This window comes from Anopheles stephensi, chromosome 3 (genome assembly GCF_013141755.1).
Source record: "Anopheles stephensi strain Indian chromosome 3, UCI_ANSTEP_V1.0, whole genome shotgun sequence".
Taxonomy (NCBI): domain Eukaryota; kingdom Metazoa; phylum Arthropoda; class Insecta; order Diptera; family Culicidae; genus Anopheles; species Anopheles stephensi.
This window is the reverse complement of record NC_050203.1, coordinates 20,085,676-20,111,250: the sequence shown is the minus strand read 5'-3', so window position 1 is coordinate 20,111,250 and position 25,575 is coordinate 20,085,676. Positions and strand designations below refer to the sequence as shown.

At 43.0% G+C, this 25,575-nt stretch overlaps 3 protein-coding genes across 11 annotated transcripts in view; 2 read left to right on the top strand and 1 right to left on the bottom strand.

Annotated features, from left to right (window-relative positions):
- The first annotated feature begins 315 nt into the window (after positions 1-315).
- On the top strand, positions 316-2,714 carry LOC118512765 (zinc finger protein 691-like). 2 transcript variants are annotated; one of them, XM_036057663.1, is made up of 5 exons: positions 316-446; positions 515-646; positions 719-902; positions 973-1,950; positions 2,023-2,714. In XM_036057663.1, the coding sequence occupies exons 2-5, from the start codon at positions 626-628 to the stop codon at positions 2,130-2,132; spliced, it is 1,293 nt and encodes a 430-aa protein (XP_035913556.1). In that variant the 5' UTR covers positions 316-446; positions 515-625; the 3' UTR covers positions 2,133-2,714. The 2 variants fall into 2 exon arrangements, with proteins under 2 accessions (XP_035913556.1, XP_035913555.1); XM_036057662.1 differs by having other exon boundaries at positions 322-446; positions 515-641.
- A 239-nt stretch (positions 2,715-2,953) lies between these two features.
- On the top strand, positions 2,954-5,471 carry LOC118512763 (probable cytochrome P450 305a1). Its single transcript, XM_036057660.1, has 3 exons — positions 2,954-3,764; positions 3,825-4,077; positions 4,146-5,471. Exons 1-3 carry the CDS (start codon positions 3,674-3,676, stop codon positions 5,341-5,343), a joined length of 1,542 nt encoding a protein of 513 aa, XP_035913553.1. The 5' UTR covers positions 2,954-3,673; the 3' UTR covers positions 5,344-5,471.
- A 4,064-nt stretch (positions 5,472-9,535) lies between these two features.
- Positions 9,536-25,575, bottom strand: part of LOC118512760 (nuclear hormone receptor FTZ-F1-like) — a 124,570-nt gene continuing 108,530 nt past the window's right edge. For all 8 annotated transcript variants that reach the window (XM_036057652.1, XM_036057653.1, XM_036057654.1 and 5 more), the window contains 3 exons: positions 16,899-17,157; positions 16,719-16,819; positions 9,536-16,627 (listed from right to left, as the gene is read on the bottom strand). In XM_036057652.1, coding sequence (XP_035913545.1) covers positions 16,481-16,627; positions 16,719-16,819; positions 16,899-17,157 — 507 coding nt within the window. In that variant the 3' untranslated portion in view covers positions 9,536-16,480. The remainder of the gene's footprint in view (positions 16,628-16,718; positions 16,820-16,898; positions 17,158-25,575) is intronic.

Genomic DNA, 25,575 nt, shown 5'->3' with positions numbered 1-25,575 from the left:
GTGGTGTCTACAGCTTATAAATTGGCGATGCCCAATTCCCGCCAAAAAGCCACGAAATGCTCCGAAAAGAACAATTTGACAGCTTCAGTTTGGAGACCAAGGTTAAGAGCAACTATTGCAGAAACGTCGCAATTCAAAAGCACCTTAAAACAACCAGTCAAACCGCTTGAATGAAGTGTCTTGACAATAATTTATGTTCTTAAAATAGTAAAACCACAAATAAAACCCTTTCAAAATAAAATATTAGAAGAATTACAAATTTTGCACCCGAGCCACCTGTCAAATGCGTACCTTGGTCGGTGATAAACGTCAAACGTGCCGGTTGTGGTTTGTTGTGCTTTGTGCAGTGAATGTTTTGTTGTGCTTAATTTACCTTACTTTTTTACGTTTGCCTCTGTTAAAATCACATTTTTCATGGATACTGACAACGAACTAGACATCGATAGGTAAATGTGATTGTGAGAAACATTGATCATGGTCCCGGTTTTACTTTGGAATCTTTGCATCTTTCCAGTCCCTTCGTGAAGAAAGAAAACAGCTGCAAAATTTGTGGTGAAAATGAAGGACCGATGGAGTCCATCTTTTGCAATGCAGACGACAAAGCGCTGCTGAACAAAATCTACAAATGTACCCGGGTAGAGGTAAGGTGTCTCGTGGTATCGGAAGCTAGTGGAATAATGTCAGAATAGCAACAATTTCACTGCGTTCCCTCCCGCAGGTGACGCCGGTGTGTGGATTGATTTCACCCATCTGCGAGTACTGCCACCGGCGGATCGATCAGTTCGACGAGAATGCACAGCCGAAGGTGGTTGAGTTTGTGATCAAGACAGAGCTGGAACCCGAACCACTCGATTATGATCCGCTCAACGTTGGCAACCTGATCGATCCGATGGCTATTGATGGTAAGGCAATCGTCGTCCATTTTTGTGTGCTGTATTGATCGTTAATTTGTTTTTATTTCGAATTTTAAAGTAAAATCTGAACATGATTCGGAAGAGGAAAGTGACTACAGGGAAAAATGCATACAACGACGGGGAACAAGAATAGTGATCAAAAGTCCACCCCGCAGTAGAACGACACGCAGACCCCGGAGGTTGAATTCCGGCTCCATAAAGCTACAGCGAGGCAATAGCAAAGCCAGCGAAAAAGGGTCTTCCTCCGATGATAGAAGTTCAAATGAAGGAGAGGAAGAGGAAGAAGAAGACAATCTGTCGGAACATTCCAGCGAACCACGGCGGCCTGTAAGATCCTCACGCATATCCTCTCCGGAAGAGGAAAAGCCTAAATCCAGCGACAGCGAATCAGAGCTCGGCGAGGAGCCAGAGTTTGAGGATGGCAATGAGTCCGGCCTGGAGGAAGAAACCGACCACGCAAGCCTTTCCGAGGAAGAGCCCAAAAAACGGGGACGTCCTAGGCGTGGTCAAACGGGGGCGAACAGGAAAAAACCGAAACGTGCAGAATCTCCGAAGCAATGTGAAGTGTGCGGCAAGCAGGTGCAGTATATGCGGGAGCATATGCGCCTGCACCGGATAGAGTCGCAGCACCCGTGCCCGCACTGTGATCGAACGTTTGTGCAGGCAAACAATCTAAAGTACCACATAAGGAAACATTTGGGCGAAAAGCCGTTCGCCTGCAAGCAGTGCAAGAAGCAGTTTTACTGTGAGGCACACCTCAAGTCGCACATGCGAGTGCACGGGCCGCAAGGGCTGTTTCAGTGTACCATGTGCCCGAAAAGCTTCAACCAGGAGTGTAATCTGAAGAAGCATCTGCGGGTGCATACGGGCGAGAAGCCGTACGTGTGTGACAAGTGTGGGAAGCGGTTTAACAGCACTTCCAATTTGAGGAATCACGCACGATTGCATTCGGACGAGCGGCCGCTGACGTGTGATCACTGTTCGAAAAGCTTCGTCGATGTGCATCATCTGCAGCGACATATACGGGTGCATACGGGTAAGATTGTTCAGGGCATCAGGTTGATGTGTGGAAGTAATTTTCTTGCTTCTCCCTTGTTTTTTTGTGCAGGAGAAAGACCGTACATTTGCCATGTGTGTTTCCAAGCCTACTACTGCCAGACCGGTCTGATGGACCACCTGAAGACGCACATCGAGAAAAAGTCTTTCAAGCTAGATTAGCTAAAGAGAATCAATTGCAGCTTGCTTTGATCACGTTTGGTAGAACGTGTAGCGCGATTCATCGGGGGAATGTGCCAATATTTAGGTGATGAAGAAACACACCTCAGGAATATCTGATGAATGCGGATAGCAAAAACTTTCAATAGTCGGATTAATAGGGAAACTTCCAAGATGACAGCTGGATCAGTAGGAGGTGATCCTGCTGTGTGACGCTGCTTCGCTACCTCATTAAACACCTAAACCTAGAGCAGACACACGAGCAGAAGTAGGAGGATGGAAGCAGCAACAGCAGCAAGCAGCAAAAGTGCAACAAATCAACTGACAACGGATGATCCTTTCTCGAATAATCTTGTGGATGCTAGTTGTGGGTTTGTTGGATGAAGTCTCACTCTACGGTAGAACCTCCGGAAGCAGTAGATCGTCACGCACCATCAGTATAAGGTTGAGAGCGTTGATCATGCTGCAGATACTTACTTACTTACTTATCAGGCGCTACAACCGCTTGGCGGTCGATATCGCTCACGGTTTAACGCCGTCGACTGCCAATCCGTTATCCCGGCCGTTCTGGCGGACGCAACAACGCCATCACTCCATCTCAATTTGGGCCTACCACGCCTCCTCTTTGTCCGTGTGGACGACCTAAAAGGACTTACGGGCTGGGTCGTCCGGTGTCATTCTCATGACGTGACCAGCCCACCGGCCGCCTGGTGAGTCTAATTCGCTGCACGATGGTGAGATCCTTCGATAGTTCGTAGAGCTCTTCATTGTCCTTCCACAAATCCTTCTGAGCATCTTCCTCTCGAACGCGGCTAAGAGGGCTTCGTCAGTTTTGGACAGAGTCCATGTCTCAGAGGCGTATGTGAGTACTGGGACTATAACATGCTGCCGAAATCGGTAGTATTTATTCGGAAAGCTGGGCAAAGATCTCGAAGTGGCAGAAGAGTTGTGCTTCCTTGGTATTGCTCGTAGCTTCGAGTAACAACGCAAGCAACTGATAGGTCCGGAAGTCCTCTTGTGCGCTATTCTCTCCAAGGTCTTCAAACTAGTAGCTAGGCATCCCTCCAAATGCTTGGCTGCATCGATGACATCGACCAAAAAGGATGTACATCTGGGACAATGAATACCCGAAGCGAAACCCTAGCTGAAATATGTACAGGTGTTAGAGTTGGATGGATGGCGAGAAACAAAGCGCCTGTATGGCGAGATGCAGCGCCAGTCGTGCATCGCATGTTAAGAATACGGATAAAATTAAGTCACAACGTGGCCAAGCTAAACGATAGCGCTGTGCAACAACAGCAAACAGGGAAGCAAGCACATTGCGTGCCACAGTAGTCTGCACGCGTCTTCCTCCGAGCGGTCAGCGAACCTGAGCTGCTGTTCGAACACGAAAGCTCCAACGAGTGTGTGGTTGAACAAAGATAGATAGGGCTATATTTAAAGACTCTCGCGAGTTCTAGCTTTTACATCACACTTCGAGTTGATCCACAGCTCAAAGCAGTTCTTCCAAACACATCCCCGAAGTACGAGAACACCTGAACACAATGATCACACTAACGCTGGCAGCACTGGCACTGATCCTGCTGGTAGCATTTCTGCTGAAGGAAGTATGGCGCCCAGCGAACTATCCTCCTGGTAAGAGCCTCTTCCCCTTTTCCATTCGTTGCGTCCTAATGTGACTTCTCTTTCCTGTAGGACCCCGATGGCTACCGATCGTCGGCAACACTCCGCTAGTGCGCAAGATGGCGGCCAAGTATGGTGGACTATTGGCGAACGTGTTCGATAAACTGTCGGAATCGTATCGAAGCAGCGTCATAGGACTGAAGCTTGGTCGGGAACGCGTTGTCGTTGGGCTGGGATACGATGAGGTGAAGGACATTCTGTGCAATGAAGCGTTTCAGGGCCGCCCGGACAATTTCTTCATCCGACTGCGCACGTTGGGAACGAGGTAAGATGTCCATGTCCAGCTTTTTTGATGCTCTTTGTGGATTAATTGTGCCTTGTTTCCCCGTTCAGATTGGGCATCACTTGTACGGATGGCGCATTCTGGAACGAGCAGAGAAGCTTCGTCACTCGGCATCTGCGTAACGTCGGCTATGGACGGCAGGCAATGCACGCTCAGATTCAAACGGAGCTAAACGAACTGCTGGATGTGCTCGAAAATCGTATGGAACAACCAATCTGGCCTGGATCGATCCTCGCGATCAGCGTGATCAATGTGCTCTGGACGATCGTAACCGGTTCCCGCGTTCCGCGAGAGGATGATCGTTTGCAGCGCCTACTCCAGCTGCTTCGGGAACGTTCGAAAGCTTTCGACATGTCCGGTGGCACCCTGAACCAACTGCCCTGGCTACGGTTTATCGCACCCGAATGGAGTGGATACAATCTGGTGCGTCGCTTCAACAAACAGCTGACGGAATTCTTCACTCCAACGATCGAGCAGCATCACGAGAACTTCTCCGACGATAAAGCGGCGGACGATCTGATCTACGCGTACATTAAGGAGATGCGCGATCGCAAAGATTTCAACCCCGAGTCCAACTTTACCGACGTGCAGCTGACGATGATCATACTGGACATCTTTATCGCCGGTGGGCAAACTACGAGCACGACGCTCGATCTTGCCCTCATGATGATGCTCGTCCGTCCGGATGTGCAGGAAAAGGTGCACGAAGAGCTCGATGCTCAACTAACCTTCGGCACGATGCCCCACTATGAGGATCGTGTGAAGCTTCCGTACGTGGAGGCGTTCCTGCTCGAAGTGCATCGTTTCTTTAGCATTGCGCCGGTGAATGGACCGCGGCGTGCGATTACCGATTGTACGCTCGGGGGCTATCGTGTGCCGAAGAATACGACCGTTTTAATGGGACTGCGCAACGTGCACATGGACCCGGCGCATTGGGGCGATCCGGAAGTGTTTCGTCCGGAACGGTTCCTCGGCGAGGAACGGCAGATCGTCAACACGGAACGGGTGCTAGCGTTTGGCCAGGGCAAGCGTAGATGTCTCGGTGAAACATTGGCCCGGTCCTGTCTGTTTACGTTCTTTGTGGGGATTATGCAGCGGTTCTGTCTCGTCGGACCGAGCGATGACGGGGAGGACGCCGATATGGCACCATCCATGACACTCAGGCCGGGAATAACGCTCTCGGCGAAACCGTACAATGTGGTGTTTCAACCGAGAAAGCGCAACGAGAAGAACTCACAGCAAAAGTGATTAAGACAATGTGGAATGTTTGTATGAGGAAAGCGAACAAAGGTGGGAAGGTTAATTATTTTAAATAAATCTGACAAGCGTAATTAAAAGTCATAATAAAAACGGAAATTATTTAGTTTGAAAAGTAATTTCAACAATAAAATTTAGTTGATTTTAATTGATTTTTATTTTTGTGTTAAGAAAACAATTTTCGCTTCTTCGCTTCCAAGCGACCAAACCGAGTCGGAAACTCGAATGCCAGGAGAGCATCCAACAGAAGAGGTATCATCAATTCTCATTGGCCGTTCCTATTGTGCATATAGTTGCTCCTTTTTCGCATGCTGTTTCCTACTAGCGTACTGTCTTAGTAGTGTTGCGTACCGTTCATATACAAGCGGACGGAACGATAGTGTTCTTCCCCGTTGCATGCTGCCCTGGTATCCGATTTGCAGAGAAGCTGGTCGTTTTGCGAGAATTTTTACCACCACGAACGACAACGGGGGAAAACCGGTTTTAGCGAACTGGGATATCAGGAGAGCATCCAAAAAGAGAGGCTGCACTAATAAATATAAAACTCTCTCTCTCTGCGCTATTCGCTCTTATCGATCGTTATCACCGACCGCTGTTCGTATGTGTTTGAAACCCGATCGATACTAAGAGAGCGAGAGAGAGGATAACAAGGAAGATATCTGATCGCAATAAATGTGGGACAGGGATAACTATTCGAATCAACCGTACGGCCAATCCGGATGAGAGAAACCTGCTCAGTCGGATGCTGCCCTGGTATCCGAAATAGTAAAACCGGTCTTTATCGGTAGTAGATCGAGAAAAAGAGATGGCATGTTAGCGTTAGGTGCTACCTGCTGTGTTGCATGCTCTCCTGGTATCCGATTTGCTCGAGCTGGTAGTTTTGGGAAGAAATTTAACTCCCGTTCGACTACGGGAGAAGCGGTTTAATAAAAATTAGGATACCAGGAGAGCATCCAAAATGAGAGGCTGCACTAATCTCGCCGTTGATCATCCAAATATAAAACTCTCTTTTGCACTATTCGCTCTCTTACTCTTCGCTCTTATCGATCGTTATCACCGACCGCCGTTCGCATGTGTTTGAAACTCGATCGATACTAAGAGAGAGAGAGAGAGAGCAGGAGAAGATCGCCGTATCGTGATAACAAGGAAGATCTCGGATAGTAATCGGAATGTGGGAAAGAGATGACTATCCGAATCAACCGTACGGCCAATCCGGATGAGAGAAACCTGCTCAGTCGGATGCTGCCCTGGTATCCGAACTAGTAAAACCGGTCTTTTTCGGTAGTAGATAGAGATGTTAGCGTTAGGCGCTACCTGCTGTGTTGCATGCTCTCCTGGTATCCGATTTGCTCCAGCTGGTCGTTTTGCTCCCGATCGACTACGGGAGAAGCGGTAAAATAAAAATTAGAATACCAGGAGAGTATCCAAACGAAGAAGCTGCACTAATCTCGCCGTGGATCATCCAAATATCAAACTGTCTCTCTCTCTCTCTCTCTCGTTCGGATTATTCGCTCTTATTGATCGCTATCACTGGCCACCGTTGTTAGCACAGTTGATCAGAGGAGAAGATCGCCTATTTTGATATCAAGCGGAAAAGGGATAGCAATGTAAACAAACCGGGACGACCGATGAGGTTTAGTGTAACCTTCTGCATTGGATGCTCTCCTGTTATCAGATTTGCTCGAGCTGGTCGTTTTGGAAAGAAATTTTTACCGCGATCGACTACGGGAGAAGCGCTATGATAAAAATTAGGATACCATGAGAAGTAGGATACCATCCAAAAAAAGGAAGTAAAATCAGCTTTTAAGCGAATTTAAGCAGATTTAAGCGAATTTCAAAATAAAACAAGCCCGTTTTTTTTACTTATTTTTTCCTCTTTATTACCGTTCTTGTCTGGTTGGTTTGTCCGGTTTTGTTTCGTTTTTGTATTTTAAATACATGAATTAAAAATAACTATTTTGATGGTATCTCTTTTCTGTGTATTTTTGTTTTGTTGGGTGTATGTGTGTGTGTGCACTGGTGTGTTTTGTTTTCTTTCCTTCTTTCACACAACTATACATTACAAGAGCTCCGTTGTGCAGGTCACCACCAACCCCCGTCTCTTTAAAGCGTTGAACTGGACGAACTGATTTGTTGTTCTTCGTTTGTTTTTCCGCTTTTTTTTGCAAGTCCCGCGTTTTCCTTTTCTTTCATGGTGTGGGGAAAAACGGCTGGTAAACCTCCACACGCACACACACCACCCCTCATCCTCAACATAATCATCCAACAGCAGCGCTCGAGGGCTGAGAAGGTAATAAGGATTTGCCTCTTTGTTTACCTTGCTTGCTTCTCTTAGTACATGTCGGTTGGTTTTTTTTCTTTGCCATTTTCCTTCACTTTTGTTATTTTTTTCCATCAGTGTTTTTTTCTTCTTCTTCTTCTTCTTCTTCTTCTGGTGGAATATTTGCTCCATCGTCCTTGTGAGTTTTGTATCATGTGTTTCAATATAGCTTAACAACTATATGTATATATATATTTTTCATCTTCACATGATTTCTACATTCTGATTTGTTACACTATAATCGTACATGTATGTATATATATATACTCTGCCAACATTACCACAAAAAAACTTAACAGTTACAGCTTCTTAAACTCGACCAAAACGAAAAACACGAAACAAAGGCTTACACAAGGAGAAGTGAAACAATGTACAGAGGTTGTATATAGTATGCGCATTTTTCGGTCGTTTTTCTTCTTTTGTGTTTAAAAGCATCATCATCATCATCATCATCATCACATCACCTTAACAACGCGAGCCCTCTTCCTTCGTGCTCCCCGCACTATTCTAGGATGATGTACTTTTTGAAAGTAATTGGTAATCATGTTTCGCTTGCACGCTCGCTCGATCTCTTTCGTTCATTTCTTTCTACTTTTATCATCTCTTTTATAGCAAGTTTTTTTGTTCTGTCGCACTTGCTTTCTGCTACAATTCATTTGTGACGGATTTTTGTAATCGTTTTCCTCCCGGTGTGTTTTTCTTTTTGTTTTAAACATCCATTCCTTTTAGGAATATATTTTCTCTAGTTTTGTTTTGTTTTCTTGTTTTTCTCTCTCTCTCTCTCTCGTTTCATAACATTTAGCTTCTCTCTATAAGTATATAAGTAGAGCTTTCTTTTTTCCCTTTTTTGCTGTATAGTTTTGTAAATTGTTCTCTTTGTTTTGTTTTCTCTTCTTTTGTGTGTGTGTTTGTTTTTTGTATGCATAAATTTCTGCATTTGATGCACACAACAGGGTGCACACCCCTTTTATCTCGCCCCCTTAAAAACCATAAAGCTATTTTATTATCCATCTTTGTTTGTCTCAACTTTCCATCTGCTTCGCCTAACTCTAACCAAAGGTACATTCGTGCAACATCTTTAACAATTTTTCCCTTTAATTCCCCCTCCCCCCTCCCACCTCCACGCACATTCCCCCACCCCCCCCCTCACAACACTAACAGAAAAAGGTTTGTTTTTGTTTAATCGAGTTTTTTTGTGTGTTTGTTTCATTTTTATTAATTATTACAGCTTACATATTACTAACGACTTTATTACAAAATATAAAACAAAAAAGAAACACATAAAGAAGGAGAAGGGCGATAGAAAGAGAAATAATAATAATAATAATAATAATAATAATGGTAAAAGTAATAGTAGTAGTAATCGTAATTAAAACAAAACCAACGCTATTAAGTAGGTTATGCTTGGAGAAAGAAAAAGAAGGAAAAGAAAAAGGGGGAAAACACATAGAAAAAGAAAAGGAAAGAAGGAGAAAATAAAAGAAAAGGAAAACAGAGAAAGAGAAGAATAGAAAACGAAGGAAAAGAAAGAAGAAGGGCAGGACAGTTAGTGCGTACTAAACTTATATGCGTACTAAATTCTCTTAAACATCTAGCTCATCCGAAACGTCAACAGTGGGGAAAGGAAAAATAGAGATAGAAAGAGGGTGTGTGTGTGTGTGTGAGAGAGAGAGAAACCATAATCGTAAAAAACGTAAACACTAGACAGAAGAACACTCTTCTGGAAAACACATTAAGGTAAGGTACCCAATTTTTTTTGTTTGTTTCTTTTGTTTTTGTTTTCTTCTTTCCCTTTCTATCCTTTTTTTTTTCATTACGCTTGTTTCGCTTTCGTTCTTTGCTTTCCTTGTTTTTTTTCTTCTCTCTTCTTTGCTTCTCTATTTTCTTCTCTTAATATCGTATCTTTTACAGCAAGCATTGTTGTTGCTTTATGTTTTTGTTTCCTTTTTTGTTTTTCCTTCCCTTTTCTAATCTGTGATGTATGCTGGTAGTGGGCTTTGTTGCGCTCTTAACACTTAGTTTAGTACACTCGCGCGCACACACATTACACATGTTTTTTTTTCTTCTTCCCTTTTTTCTTCTCCACGTTTTTTGTTTGTTTGTGTTTTGCAATAAGGATGTTAAGTGTGTGTGTGTTGTATTGTTTGTTTTGTAATTTCGCGATGGAGGCTGTGCTTATAGTTTTGTTTTACTAGTTGCTTTACATTGTTTTCTTCTAATTTTTTGTTGTTGTTGTCTTCTTCGGTGATTATAGTGAGTGGAAACCAGATTTTGTGTTAAGTGGTGCAGAGCTTCTCCTTGCTTCTTGTTGTATAGGTTTTTGTTTTTAAATTTCACATCCTATCCTAACACGTCAAACACGGCATATTAACACATACTCACGCACACAAACACACACACTCTCTCTCTCTCTCTCTCTCTCTCACTCTCTCCCTCTGTTATGAATCGGAACGAATGATCCAGGAACGATCGGATCGGCGCCTGTATTGGTGTGTAATTTACCAACACATTCTCTGTAAGCTTGTGGTGCGAATAGTAATCAAAGGAAGCGAATTAAGTGTACCATACTGTGATTTTGTTACCTTTTGCCTTGTTTTTCATACTTCACACTGACGCAACTGAACGTCTACCAGCATTCCTACTATCTACTCCCCTCCCCAATATACCTACTATATCACTGTGGCAAATTATGATTTTCAATCTAATAATATTTCCACGGTTTTTCTTGCTCCTTTTTGTGTTGTTGTGTTTTCTGTATGTTGTTCCCATCACGATTGATTCCGGTGTTCGGTGTATTTTGATTATTTCACTTAGATTTTTCTAACAGAAAAAAAGTCCCGCTCTACTGTGTACTACACACTCTGATTTTTGGAATGTTTTGTTTTACACTTAACAACTAGCTACGTATTCTGCTGGCAACCTTAATCGGTCCGCTGGCGGTGGCAAGTTCCAACAAGCGACAATGTACTGTATGCCATCCAAGGCCAACTACAGGTCGCCCGCCATATTAAAAAAAAAAAAAATCTCGCTCGTTTATACTCGACAATCGTATCCTTTTTGCTTTTCGGCGCAAAGGATGTCATGCCATTAGAAAGAGATAGCAACAAAGCGTTAACCAATCGTTTCACTTATAATCTGTCACAGCATTTCGTTCAACCTGGTGCGTGTGTGTGTGTGTGTGTTGCTTCTACATCATCCTTTCTTCTACCACTACCACTACTACTACTACCGTTCTTATTCCAATCTTCCTTTTATTTTTATTTCACAGCTTTCTTAGATTGAAGAGGCATTTTTTCCCATTCACTTTTTCCTTTTTTTCTATCTGTTCCCGAATGCCAAAGCGTTGTTCTAAAAAGGGGGGATGGCTTTACTTTGCTTTTCTAGCTTTCAAATGTGTGTTGTTTGGCGTTTTTCCCGTTCTTTTATCTTCTTTTTTTGATCATTATTTCTTTACTTTTCCTTTTTTCATTTTATATGAGCGAGTTTTATGTTTTTACTACTTTTTTTTTAAGTGTGTGCGTGTGTTTTTTTGTGTATTTGTTTTTCCTTTTTCAACCTTCCTCCTTTATAGTGACGTTTTTTTCTTCTAATTAATAAAGGTAACGCGAGAAAAGTATTTTTCGTCACTATTAACGCTGCCTCCACACAACACTAAATCATATTTACATGGTTTGAGAAAGTTTAACATGTTCTTTTTTTTACATTAAATACACTTTCACGCACACGTTTCGGGTTGTACCTAGGCAAATCAGATTCAAAAGCACCGTTCAGCGCATAATGTACTACTGCAACACTCTTGGAGCCATTCCTAACCAACTATTCCCGACTCGGCTGAACGCTGTTGGTTGAAAAAGTACTTTGCACCCTTGGCTCCGCAATACAACACACGTTTTGTACTTTGAAAAGGCATTTCATTTAGTATTGTATGTTTAGTGGTTTGCTTTTTTTGTTTGTATGTTTGTCGTTTTCCATGCTCTCCTTCGTACTCTACCACAATCCGATAGCTAAATATAGGACATAAAAGTTAACATCGAAAAATATATAGTTTTCTACCATTTTTTGTTCATCCCCTTTCCCCTCGCAGCGGGAGCAACACTAGCCCCCTTTTCTCGGTGCTGGATCATTTTTCCCCGGCCTACTTCAAAGCTAAAACATTGATCGAAGGCGCTCCTAAACAGTATCAACCAACCGTCAAACGAGTCTTCCCCCCCTCTCTGGTAACGTTAAAGCGGGTATTCTGTCCACCATTCGCTAGTCAAGCTTGAGCACAGTGACGGGTGAGTGAGTGAGTTTGTGTACTGCAACGATTATACTATTAACATTGAACATTGGGTAGGCGCGCCTGAAGTCTGCTTGTATAAGATGATGCATTGGAACACATTCGATATTCGTTTGGTTTGTCGGGATCGAACAACACACACATTTGAAAGCTAGTTTGATGGAGGTTGTTGGAGATAAAAATGTGAAATAAAAAAAAGTGTAACAAAAATAAGATAAGAAAAGGGAAGATTAAATAAAATATAAAGTATAGAAAAATAAATAAGAAGATTGAAAAAATACAAAAGGATGGACAGAATAGGAAGGAGGAAAGAAGATTGAAAAAGGTTACAAGTACGAGTAGAATAAATAACAGTAAAGAATAGAGCTTTCGACAGAGGAAATTGATGCCTACAACTAATAGCAGTGAGCGGAGATTCAAGAATAAAGAAAAATAAAACAGAGGGAAAAATATAACCGACAAAGAAAGAAAGATAAAGTAAGAGGAGAAGGAGGAAAAACAGAAACAGAAACAGAAAAGAGAAAATAAAAACAGTTTAACTATAGGACAAATAATATATTATGAACAGTGTATATTCTATAAACAGAAAAAAATGTAGCAAGTAAGTAAAGTAAGTAAAGTGCAGTAGAAGTAGCAGCAGAAGTAGCGTAAGAAGAAGAAACAGAAAACAAAAAAGGGGGAAAAAACTAAAGTTGATAAGTGATGTGCACCGGTAGCAGTACAATGTTATAAGGATGGAATGTAAGAATGCCCTGCTTAACACACAAAAACGAAAACGAAAAAAGCAAAATCGTACAAACTACTATTTACAACTCTCCTTCCTAACCAAAAACGAGCTAAAAAAAACTTTTTGCATTGTACCGCTGTGTTTGCCAGGTTTTGTTTTGCTTGTTGCTTGCCCCTTTTCAATTTCGCTTTGGCATCCGCACCAGTTCCAATCGTTCTTGGATCATTCGTTTTTTTGCTGGTAATGTGATTTTTATCTACTTTCTTACTTTCATCTTTTCACTTTCGAGAGATTGAGAGTGCTGTGTTTGACACTTCTGTTTTGATCTGTTCTATGTTGCTTGTTTACTGTTTTTGCTACCATTTTCAGTTGTTTTACTATTTTGTGTTTTTTGTTCTGCTTTGTAAATAGACGGATTCATATGCGGCCATTTTGCGTGCGTTTGTGTGTGTGTTTTTCTCTTTTACTATTGCAATTGCAACACACTCATAGCGCTAGCAGTTTGCCCTAATACGACGACAAAAGCGTTGATGTGTGTGTTTTTTTCTTCTTCTTAAAATTCGGCACCGGCTATTGCATACCGGGAAGTACGGTTTGGGTATTTTCTGCGTTGTGTGTTTATGTGTTTACATTTACAAAGGCGATTAACAGTGGGCATTTAATTACATCGGTGTTTTGTATCTTCTATCGGTAACTTTTGCTGACTATTCAGGTTTGATTTTTCTTGTTTTGTTGTTGTGTAGGTTTTGTTTCATTTAAATCCATCGATTTGCGCACCATTTGTGGGTATTTTCTGTTGGTTTGTAAACTATGGACCGTACACACTTTCTCTCTCTCTCGCTCTCTCATTGTGGCCGTCGTTCGTCGATCCTTTTAGCGAATCTTCAGATACATATATATATGGATATAGCGCTATATAGGGTTGGTTTGTGTGATTCTTTTGTTGTTAGAAGCTTTTTCAAGATGGTGATTTTGGTGAGGAAACGCTTAATATCAGCAGTTTTGTGTTTTTGTTTGTGTTTTTTTTTTGTAACAGTATTTACGTGTGGACACAGCACATTAGTTAGTTAGAACAGTTAGAACATTGGTTTCTTTTTTTTTGTTTCTTTGTTTGTAGGTTGATGTGTGTTTGCTTGCTGTTTGTTGCTATTTGTAGTTTATAACTTGTTGATTTTTACTTTTTTACTTCACTTAGTATGTTTCCAAACCATCATTCGTTTTTTTTTATGAGTGTGTATGTATATGGGAGCTTTTTGTTACAAGTTTCTGTTGCAGTATTGTATGTCCGTATGGTTTGAAACCGTTTTCCATTTTTGTTTTTGTTGTTGCCAAATCATGGGTTCCAGCTCTAAAAAAGGGTTGCGCTCGCGTTCGACAGTTAGGACGTTTGTGTGGCTGGCTGGTTGGCCTTGCCGAAAAGGCTAGCGAAATATAACCACAAACTCAACAAGAAGCGAGAAAAGAATTCTCTTTAAAACCGAAGTGCCATTTCACTTTGAGCCGGTGGGCTGGCTGAACAAGGGAGAACCAAAGAACCTGATGGTGGCCCCCACATCTATTCGCTCCCGCCTATCTATCTATGTGTATATCTATACATTTATATACGAGCCTAAACGATCTTGCACTCTGCTTACTATTTTCACAATCCTTATCTACCTTTTTCCTTCTTGTGTTTTAACCTTCTTTTGTTTGCTGTATGAATCATGATTTTTGCTTTAACATTTAGTGAACACTTAGTTTTAGATCCTTTGTTTCCATTTTGCTGTGTGTGTGTGTGTGTGCTTGTGTGTATTTCCTCCCCTCTCCCCCCCACGCTTTTCCCTCTTTTTTGTTCACCCTCTCTTCGGCTTCTTCGTTTTTAGTTTCCTACCGCTAGTTTACTATCACTACTAAAAACATCCCCCTTAACATCGCACTTAACACTCGCTCTCCCTAGATCACTATTAACACATTCCGTGTGTGTGTATGTGTGTGCGCGCCTGTCCTCCCGGCAATTTTTCCTCACGGTAATGCAGTGGGGAGCAGAGTGGTAGTTTAGCATTAAAATATATTAACCAAAAAATTTACAAGCATTTCCCACCCCACCGGCTTAAACGCGCACGCGCACTGCTGGGTGCGTGTGTGCGTAACTTACCTAACCAAACTGTACATTTATTTAAGGATCACGGTAAATCCGGTGTCCGTAAGAGAACAGAAAAAAATAACTGATCGATGCGCACGTGCATGCATCAATGGTGCACCAAGTGCATTAGTCGCGCAAGAGGCAACCACGTGCGTGAGAGGATTCTTTGACTTGATAATTCGAACAATGTTGAGCTGTTTCGATTTGGTGGTGGTGAATTTGAACTGAACGATTTCCCTGTTTATGGCTGTACATACTGGTGACCACTTCCGGTTGCGCTGGTCTCTCTCCCTATCCGCGCGTTGCCCTCTTCCAGCGCACGCGCCCAACAGCAAACAAAACGATAGGAAAGCAAAATAAATAGAATAAAACTGATTCTGATAACGTGTTGTTTTGCTGAGATGCAAATGGTAACGACAAGTGGTTTTGCAGCTTGTTTTCTAAGTGTATGTGTGCGCTGTGTGTGTGTGTTATCGCCTCTTTGCAGAAGAAAGAACAGGACTCTCTAGCATTGCACAATTCTTTGTCTTCCTTCCTGTGGTTCTGATCACACCATTTTGTTTTGTGTTTTGTTTGTGTAAAATTTGTTAATCACCTAATTTTCGTCCTGCCACTAGCATCGTTTACCGATCTGGTTTTCCCCACCTTTCTTTTATATACATTCGATCGTGGACACACGCACACACACACACGTACACAACCACGCACGCACTTGAAGAACGGTTCTGTATCGTAATCGAGCCAGACAACCCCACCGGACACAACATACAGCTCTACGCGGGAGAGAGAGAGAGAAAATAAAAACGACACTACTAACCCCTAATACCACAATTACTTAAACGATAAGCTTAAACAATAACCAAACAATTAATTACCTGTCGCGACGCGATTCGTGAACTTTGCTTTTGCTGTCGTTTTGCTCTTCGGTCTTTAAAGCGGGGCCAACGTTAAACCTAACTACGCACGAGATAGTAACGCGAGATAGACGGAGGGGGAGGAAAGACGGAGGGAGTATAAAGAGAGGGCAGGGTGGGTAAGTATAAAAAAAAATCGAGAAAATCGTCCCTAAAAGGATGATGCGGTACACACATTAATAAAACAAAATCCACGCACGCACTCCCCTTAGGCGGCATTGGATAGAGGATGCGCTGATCTTGCCAGCTTAAATCTAACGAGCGAAACAAACAAAAAAAAACACGGTCTTAAGTATACACGAGAAGAAGGAGGGGGGGAAGTAAAGGGAGGGGGGGGGGGGGCGTTGATGGAAGGGAAAGTAGTGAAACTGTTAAATAATCCGCGCGCGATCTCTCCACTATCCTGGACACGCGCCTGTGATCCTGTGTGTATGTGTGTATGTGTGCGCGTGTGAGTGTGTCCCTCAACAGCAAGTAACTAGTAGTGGTGGGTTGGCAATGTACAAAACAAAAACAAAATACACCCCTCACTATAGAACACGGCACACACGGCGGCCCGGCCACAACAAGCGGTCTCTCTCTCTCTCTCTCTAGCTCTGCTAATCGGTCAGCTGACTCTGATTGATCATCGGCGGCACGACGGACTAAACGGATGTTCTTATTCCTCGGCCGTAGTGCTCATGCGCACCGGGTTGCTGCTGGCCGGCTGGCGTTGTTGCGGGACCGTTGCTGTGGTCGGCGGTGGAGTAGGGTCGACCGGCCAGCTTCATTTTCGCTTGGCATGCAGCATCTCCATCAGCAGCGTCTGGGACGGTGCACTGCCGGCACAGTGTTTGATGTACAGATGCTCCTCACCCCGAGCTGCCATTCCGTGGATCTCCGGAATAATACTGAGCAACTTACTGAACTTATCCTGCAATGGAATGGGATGGCCAGCAACAAGAGCGGTACCCCGAATTAGTAGCGGACCACGACGATACTCGCTGACGCTGGCGGATACTTACAGGCACCGACGGGTAGCAGGTAAGCGTGTAGTCCAGCAGGGCCGCCTGCACGTTCTCGTAGCCCTCGACGACCGTTTTGCGGTTGGTGATCCCCCGGACATCTGTTCAATGCAAGAGGCAGACATTAGAACCCCTGCCCCAACTACACCAACAACAGTCGGTCGCGTCGACTATACTTACCGGGATTTAGTAGCAGCAAAAACTTCATGCAGATGTAGTCTCCGACGTCAAACTTGAGCTCCTGCAGCTTGTTCTGCAGCTCGTTAAAGTGCTCGGCCAGGCTCGGTACGCCCAGCAGCCCTAAACCTAAGAGATCAAACTTCTGCCCATTGTGCAGGGTGGTTTCGTCCGGTAGCCCGTTGTGCAGGCGCTGGTGTATGTGATCGAGCACCAGCATATCCGACCAGCTGTTCTGGAGCAGCTTCATCTGATCGTCCACCTGGGAACAATTTGGAAGAGAGAGAGATAGAGAGAAAAAAACAGAGAGGTTAGTTTCAGTTTCTGCGGTGGTCGGGATGTCCTTGATAAAGAAGTGGAAGTTGTTGAAAAATGAAACTCTACGAAAACCCCAAAAGTGTGTCTACCCCAAATCGAAACTAGTGTTCACTGGCATCAACGCTAGGTTCAAGCGGTGTTCACAACAATCACTTGACCATGGCCCAGATTTTCACCAATCTTTGTGAAACTTCACCCCACTCACGCCTCAAGCCTTGTCTTGCAACTCGAAGTCACCGCTTGAAGTCTAAGTCAATTTCAACTGCTCATCAACAGCGAGGGGTTCTGTTTTGCACCTCGCGGTTAATTCAGTTCCACGTCACCGTCAATTACTCATTAAATGGAGTTTGCTGTTTCATGTCGCTCCACTGTAGATGTTGGTTGATTGTAATTCTTTAGTGGTTTTACTCGGTCGACTGTCATTTTCATTTCGGTTGACTGGGAAAATCATAAGGTTACACAACTTCATCTATTCGATTAAATTTTTTAAGTCTTGTGACTTTAGTTGCCTTCAGGGATATCTGCTTATTGGATTTAATAATTTCAGTTCTTTAATACCTAGCACTTTCCAAATATAGTAGCATAAACATAGCTTCTACCAAGCCCAATGTCTAGTGTATTTTGGAATATCTTGACGTTCACAGTGAAAGCATAAATATTCATAATAAACTACAGATTGCTTAGAACAAACGGCCCTTTAGAATGGAATCCCCAACGCCCCGATTTCTTCCTAGCCTAGTGTCCGGGCATCTTCTCGGCACATTAAAAGCATCACCAGGACACTCGACGAATCCGTACACTCAGCAAGATTGAAATGGAGCAGATTAAATCCATTGCCGGGGTATCCACAATCCTTCGAACTACTAATCCCGTCCCGCCACGGGGAAACACAGTTGCCGAGTTGCACAAGCCGCTTTTTACTTCATACATCCTTTCAATTACCATGCCCCGCAGCCATACAGCCATCCCATCCGCGTCCCCGTTTGACCCAATGACCCAGTTTAGATAGTAGGTAGGAAGAAAAAGAAAATTTATTTTCAGCCGCTCCTGACAACACTGTACGCGGCTTTGCTGCTGTACATTAGCTTCGATGAAAGTGATATGTGTGCCGCTAACGCTTCGAACCTGCCCGAGTTTACAAAAGGAGCAGGCAGCATATATAGAACGTCCTCTGCATAGAACCACTTTCCACTGCACGGCTTTATGCAGTCGCTTTGCTCTTGTGCGCTACGTCAGGGTGTAGCAAAAAAGTGAAAGCATTACGGAGAGGAAGTCCAGTAAGAAGCAATGAGTCTCGAGCATGTCCTTCCCATTCAACACCGTCTCTTTTTATCTCGTTGCCTTAAGGGTTGTTTTTTTTTCTTCAAATTCTGTACCTTCTTATTTCACACCTTATGGATTCCATTTTTGCAAGCGGGCTTGAGATGATGTGTAGAGCGTAATGATGGAAGTGTGGCTATTAGCATGCTGCTTATTATTTTTTTATGCTCCCATTTTTGTTGTAACATAATATCCTAAACAAGGGAACGGTACATCATCTCGTAGTGAAAGGTATGAATAAGCGCTCGCTAAGCGCTAAGGAAACACACAAAATAGAGGAACACTCTCTCACGCTTCTAGTTCTGCTGGTATGCAACTCTGTGCTACTTCTTTACCACCAGGGAAGCCAAAGGAACCCCCTTGAATATAGGAAAAAAAATGGAATGGAATGGAAGGATCCATACCAACCCAGACACGGGCTCCATGTTGAAAATGGGGCCACCAGCAGGCAAAACAAATCTGCCCTGTGGTATATCGTGCAGTGAGAAGAATAAAATGGCAACAGTAACAGCAACACCAAAACAACGAATTGGTAGCAAGACGCTGAGGAAATGGGAAAGTAGAACGCACTGCCGCTACTTCGTTACGCAATGTAGGTTCTTGCAGGAACGAGGGTAATCAGTAGGAACAGTCGGTTTACTTAAGGAGTTCCCTTTACAATAAGTAGTGTGTTCTAGTTTCGGTTTCGCAGGCTGCGGGGTCCTTATTGGCCTTCTTTTGGGTTTAACCTGATTTTTTAAGCTAGCAATTCTAAATCAGTGAAAGAATTATAAAATCCGTTCATCTTGATTTTGATTTAAAATCACAAATGTAGAAGTTTGAATCTTGTAAGTAAGAATGATGAAAATAGATAGGAAAACATAAAAAAACATAAAACCTTTAAATATAAAACGAAAAACAAATAGAAAGAAATTAAAACAATAGACAAATTAACGATTATTTTAGAAGTAAAGAAAAAAAAAAATAACTGATTGATTCATTCAATTGAACAAAAAAATCAATTACAAAGTCAAACAAATGATAAAGAAAAATTAAAATAAGAACAATTAACATGAGCAAATAACAAAAGATTATGCAAAAGAAAATAGCAAAGGGACATAAGATAAATGCTATTTACATTATATTTAAAAATTGCATCAACGAATGCCTAAAATGGCAGTTTAACGCCTTTTGAGGCTGTTGTGTCATAGCAGAGGAAAAAAAATTAGCATCTTGTAAATATCAATAAAAATGAATTATTTAAGTTTAAAAATAACACAAACATTCAAATTCAAATGACGCTAGGAATAAAGCAGTAAGATAAATAAATAAACTAGTACTATTTTAAATTCGAAAAAGTTAAAATGGTTAATAAAAGAAAGATTGAAAAAAAGGTAAAGTAAGCTAAGCTAAAATATATATATTTTTGTAATTAAAAATATTAAACGGAAACGATCTGTTTTAACCCTTATCTTTTTGCTTTAATATTCTCCATAGTTTAACAGTTATTATTTCCTCTGCTTTTGGGGTTCAGAGTTTATCAAGCTAGCATTAAAAACTTGTGATGTTTCAGCTAGACATACAACAATTTTTATCAAACCTCAGTTCGCTTAAACTTTGTTTTCCCTATTTCTTGATCTTTCTAGATTCTTTGTTTGTTTTGCAAAAAAAAAAATATCGAAAACAAAAACAAACCCAAAAACGTCACACACTAAGTCACGCTTTTGTAACATCCTGTTTACATGCCCCGGGTGCTACCGGCAGACAGACCATTTTCGGGGAAACTCCGACCCAAAACCGTTCCCTGTCTCAGAACATGAATCATCGACAACGTACGGTCGCTACACCCAGCGCTCGATCTCCTGTCGATCGAGACAGACGGAAGCAATCGCAGACCGCGGTGAGAACAACAACAACAACCGTCGCTCACAACTGGTTCGTACCGGATCCGTGAACGTGAGACATTTACCACCAGCTCCGTCTAGAGCGGTGTTAGTAAACAAATGGCCGTCCCTTCGTCCCGTGTTGCTTTCAACCCTCTCATCAACCTCAGGGAGTGGGTCTAGCTAGCGATGGCTTGTAGACTTCCCATTTCGGCTGGCGAAAACGGGACAATGTCATTACGTCGCGCGGATGGTGGAGGTCCTTCCCATAAGGGCGACCGGATGGCCTTCGGCTGTCGTGAAGATTGTACCGTAATGTGCCTGTAATTATGCTGTCGAACGTTGCTCTAGGTTGGCTCGATGGCGGTCGATAAACGCTGATCAGAGTGTTGGTTGTGGAATTTGTACGAGTCGATCGAACTAATCGCTGTCGATCGGTTATCCCTTAATAAGGAAGAATCCTCGATTGGGATTGGTCTAATTTTAGACCTACACTGAAGGGGGTTCCAGTAAAGAGTATCGCAAAGCAGCATTTTTTTTCTGAATGTCCATAAATGGTCCTGTTTTTTCGGAACCTAAAGACACAAATTAAAGAATTGCGAAACGCGGCGACTATGTTCAACAGCAGCGTTGTGCGGTTTTTTTTTGAGGCAACTGAGAGCTCACCGAGCCATATTATTTTCACATCCGCGCCTGTGGGAGTGCTGTGCTTGAGTGCATAAATCACCCCACCGAATGGTACGAATGGTTTTGATTTATGGTTTCGCATCTTCTCGCTGGAAAGTTGCGTTACTGCCACCAACCGATGCATACAAATCTGGGTGGCGATGCCATCATGTTTTGGCATTTATTAGGCATCTTTCCAAAATTTTGTTCAGATCTTGCTTTTTCTTTGTTGTGCGTCTTTGCTAAATTCTTTCGCGCACGATCGGTGCGTGTGTGTGTGTTTGTTTGTTTTATTTAAATTTTTACGCCCCCAGGCACAACGCTGCCCGCGGAGAAGGGGTTTTAAAATTAGTTCGACTTTGTCTGATCGCTTAGCACCGTCAGCGTGCCGCCGATTGCAACACGTTCGCAACCGACCGCGAAGAAGCAGGCAGGCAGGTCAGGCAGGCGATGATGCGCTTCCTTTACGTGCGTTTGCGCCACCACCATTTTTCACATAACGCAACGTCTCAAGAGAAGAAGTTACCAACAGCAGCAAAAAAATAAATAAATATATTACTACTAAGAAGAGAGAGAGAGAGCTAAAGCAACAACACAAAAACCCTGCTGCGAGCATGTGGTTGGGTGGTGGTGAAACCCACCGTAACCTTGACACGGATATTTGTGTCCGTTGCACACGGTGGGTCGGCCAACGAAAATGAAAACGAGCGAGGAAAGCGGCATCTACAAGACGCAACAGCGCAACAAGATTCAGCGCCAGCGCTGCGTGTGCTTTACGCATCTGCTCGGGCTGCGAAAGTCCAGACGGTGTGTGTTCATCTAGTGTACGTGTGTGCGTGCGATGAATTTATTTTGATTGTGCGCCAGATGATAAAGAAATGAAAATGAAATTAAATAAGTTAGTATATAAAATAGACGCGCGGGTTGGGCGGGGGAGGCCCTTGGTAGTGGCTCGCGACTGAACCGAACGCTCGATGAATTATTAATCGGGAATATATTGAGGCCCCCGCGCATCGAGGGCAAATGGATGGGACCTGTCGCTGGAGACAGCCTCGCACCGCAATGTCGACGATCACCGGACGATCGATCGATTAGGGTCTGGATGATGTATGATAGTGTTGTATGTTGAAAGCTATGCTTTTAACGATAAAAAGATCCACACTTAATGGCTGGCTTTAATGCTGAATTGCCTAATTTCTGTCGCTGACACTATATTTTGGTGCCGTGACCAGGATTCAAGATTTAAATGTTTCCCATGCAAAATTTGTTTAGGAAACAAAATCGATAAAGGATACTGATATCTACGGGAAGGCTTAAAGTCACCCAAATTTGCATAAATACTATTCAAAACGTTGAATAAAAAATTAAAGTCTTGATGTACTATAGAGAACTTTATGATTGTGTACTTAGAGAGCTAAACGTTCGAGCGGACAATCCACGATCGTAAACGAGACACATGATGTCGAAGAGAGGTTCGGTAACGAATTGAAACATAACTGAATTTATAATGAGGTTTATAATGGAAATTTTTGAAAATTTCTTCGAAAAGTATCAAACATTAAATAGAAAGAAAAATAGATTTTTAGAAAAAAAGAAACATAAATATGTAGTAAATGTAAAGAAAAATTACAAATCCAAAAACCAAAGAAACCAAAGCAATAAGATGACTTCAAGGAAAAAATAAAAATTGTTGAAAAACACAGGGTTTTCCAGTTGATAAGGCAATAGCATCTGAGGACATCACAATTAAAGGTATTTGTTTCCCCTGTCATCTGAAGTCGTTTCCATATCAACTAGCTTTGTTTGCCATTTCACCTAACAAACCTGCCATAAAAATGGATACTATTGTCTTATCAACTGAAAAACCCTGTAATTAAGCAAATGAAACTAATGGAGTCTCTTAAAGAAAAGGAAAATAGAAGAGAACGAAACAAACATAATCACTAGTGCTAAGACCATTTGAAAAAAAAAAAAAACAATTCGTCAACAAAAACCAAAGAACTCCTCAAACATGCAAATCATTTACCAAAATGAGGTTAAGTTCAAATGACCATTCTGTCCGGTAACGCTCAACAGGAAGGAGCGAGCCGCTTTGGTTGTTTTGCCTCCCTTTTTTGTTAGAAGTAATTGCCTACCTAATCGTCTTGTTCCGGATAGCCGGAAACAAGGACACAGAGCACATACACTCACTCACACACAGAGACGTTCGTAGTAGCATGAGCATGCGAAGCATGCGTCCAGAAATTAGGTTAAATACCTTCAATCGATTCAATTACATAATGTAGAACGCAACGTCCACGTACCTCGTCCCATACTCACACACAACATTCCCAACTAACGCACCCACACGCGAGAGCATTCGCTAGTGCGGTGTTGGAGGATTTAACTATTCGGCCCTCCTCTTGATCCCATCCTTCACTTCTTCAACCCTCGGCGTACTGGTAGTGCGATTTTTGTTGTTATACTTTTAACTCCACTTCCGATGTTCCGGCCAATTCGCTAGGTTGTAATGGAACCTGCAGCCGGGGGCAGCCGTACGAATCATGTAATTCCGTAGGCACGCGAGTAAATTTACGCGATGGTGCAAGCACGGTACAAGAAATGCATTTTGCCCCTCCCTGCTTCTTCACGGCCCCACTCCCCGCATCCCCGTCCTGGACCTGGAGTCACACTCGCAATGCCACATGCCTATGATAAAGCCAGCGGTAGGGTGAGCGGTTGGTGAAGGAAGCAACGATTTATGCCGACCGAGCTGCAACAGTAGTAGTGGTGGTAGTGATGGTGGTCTAAACCTCTAAACACCGAAGCCTATTAGATTGTTGCGGAAGGCACCTACTACATAGATGCAACCGGGGAAGGAAGGGGAGGGCAGCTAAGGGTCGCTAAGGAAGTGGTTGGTTCTTGCTTTGATTTTGTTGCCACTTTTGCTTGCCTTTGTTGTTGTTGTTGTGTTGCAGCCTGTGTGTGTGTAGGAGAGTTATGCACCGACTTAATATACCTCTTCTTAACCCACCCTTTTTTTTGCTGAATGCTTCTCATAGGGTCGCCACCTTAACACATTAGAAACGCGAAACGGCACGCCACCTGGTTGAGCGCAGCCGAGAGAGAGAATGAGAGCGATACCTGACGGTGTACCTGGTCTTACAAATAAAACCAACTAGAAGCTTGATATTGCACTTGAACGCATTTCTAGCTTGTTGTGCCGGTTGCGATCACCTCATGTGGTAAAAAGGCAAAGAGGCAGCGCGAAATCGGTTGCTACAATGCGTTCGAGTTTCCCACCAACGCTCGGGTGCACAGTTTTCCTCCGAGCTATTCCGAGACCGGAATGGAATTTGGAAGCATTCGGGTGAGGCTAATGAAGTTCGCTGCTGGCAGCTTAACGATGTATCGATGTTGCGCTAAACGGTTTGCAAAAAGTGTTGTGTTACTGTTGGTTTTTTCGGGGTCTGATCTATCTGACCTCACATTCTTGGTACATTAAAATAACTATTTGGCAAGAAGTTTGGTTTAGATCGTTTGAAAATAGCATACTGCAGAAATTGTATGTAGTTTTGCAAATAATTCTAGAGCGAATTTAAGGCCTAGGCAACACGCTAGAAGTTATGTACATTGGATGTTGAGCTTTCAAATTTGCTCAATCCGTATTTTTTGGACTTCCCTTAACTTAAGCAGCTTTTGTTCATTGTAATAAACAGGATTCAAATAAAAAATTCGATCTCAACTTGGGGATATATTAAATGTACTCAGCATATAGGAATTCTGAGCAAAAGCGCCATCTAGATGTCAAACTCAACAACAGCTACTAAGAACATCGTCGTATTAACGTATTAACTCTATTGCTAGCAGGAGCTTGAAGTCGACCATGTGCCAGGATTCGCTTATCCTTTTATTCATTACGAATGGGATGCAGAACCACATGTCTTCAGAATGCCATGGAAACGGAGCTTAAATCAAGACCTGATTAGAGGCCCTCCCATGGCGAGCTCCGGTAGAAAAAATTACGATGACAACGGTAGAACTCTTTGAGAGAGACATCTAACAGTGACCCAAATAGCCCATCCAGGTCCTCACAAAAAGCGGAACCTGATCCACATTCTGGCTTCCCAAATAAATGTACCTCGCAATGTACTGAGCCACTTGTTTCGGACACATTTTTACATACCAACTAAACCCCTGAAACAGGTTAGGAAGGGGCTTAGATCCGATCTTTTGCTTGCTGATGTCTCTTAATCGACGCTCCCACGAATCGACTTTCCTGGCTGGTAAACTTGTAGCCTATTGGCTGTGGTTTCTGCAACCCACCCAGTGCTTCGCACTTTTCACACACCGCAGCGGTTGCTCTTAGGAAAACCCAACCCGAACCGCGGCAAAATTTACAACGCAAAAGCTCATAAGTGGCGAACAACATTGTGTCCACCATCGGGGCGAACATAGACACTACGATCCGTCCGTCCCTTGTAATGGTTTGTGGTGCATTAGCGGTGCACCTCCCTCCCGGATCTTGTACAAGA

Bases quoted from the DNA above. Each gene is read 5' to 3' on its own strand.
- LOC118512765 (XM_036057662.1), top strand. From the start codon at position 415: ATGGATACTGACAACGAACTAGACATCGATAG. The intron at 447-514 runs GTAAATGTGATT...GCATCTTTCCAG, and splicing joins AACGAACTAGACATCGATAG to TCCCTTCGTGAAGAAAGAAA. The intron at 903-972 runs GTAAGGCAATCG...CGAATTTTAAAG, and splicing joins CGATCCGATGGCTATTGATG to TAAAATCTGAACATGATTCG.
- LOC118512763 (XM_036057660.1), top strand. From the start codon at position 3,674: ATGATCACACTAACGCTGGCAGCACTGGCACTGATCCTGCTGGTAGCA. The intron at 3,765-3,824 runs GTAAGAGCCTCT...TCTTTCCTGTAG, and splicing joins CCCAGCGAACTATCCTCCTG to GACCCCGATGGCTACCGATC. The intron at 4,078-4,145 runs GTAAGATGTCCA...TTCCCCGTTCAG, and splicing joins CTGCGCACGTTGGGAACGAG to ATTGGGCATCACTTGTACGG.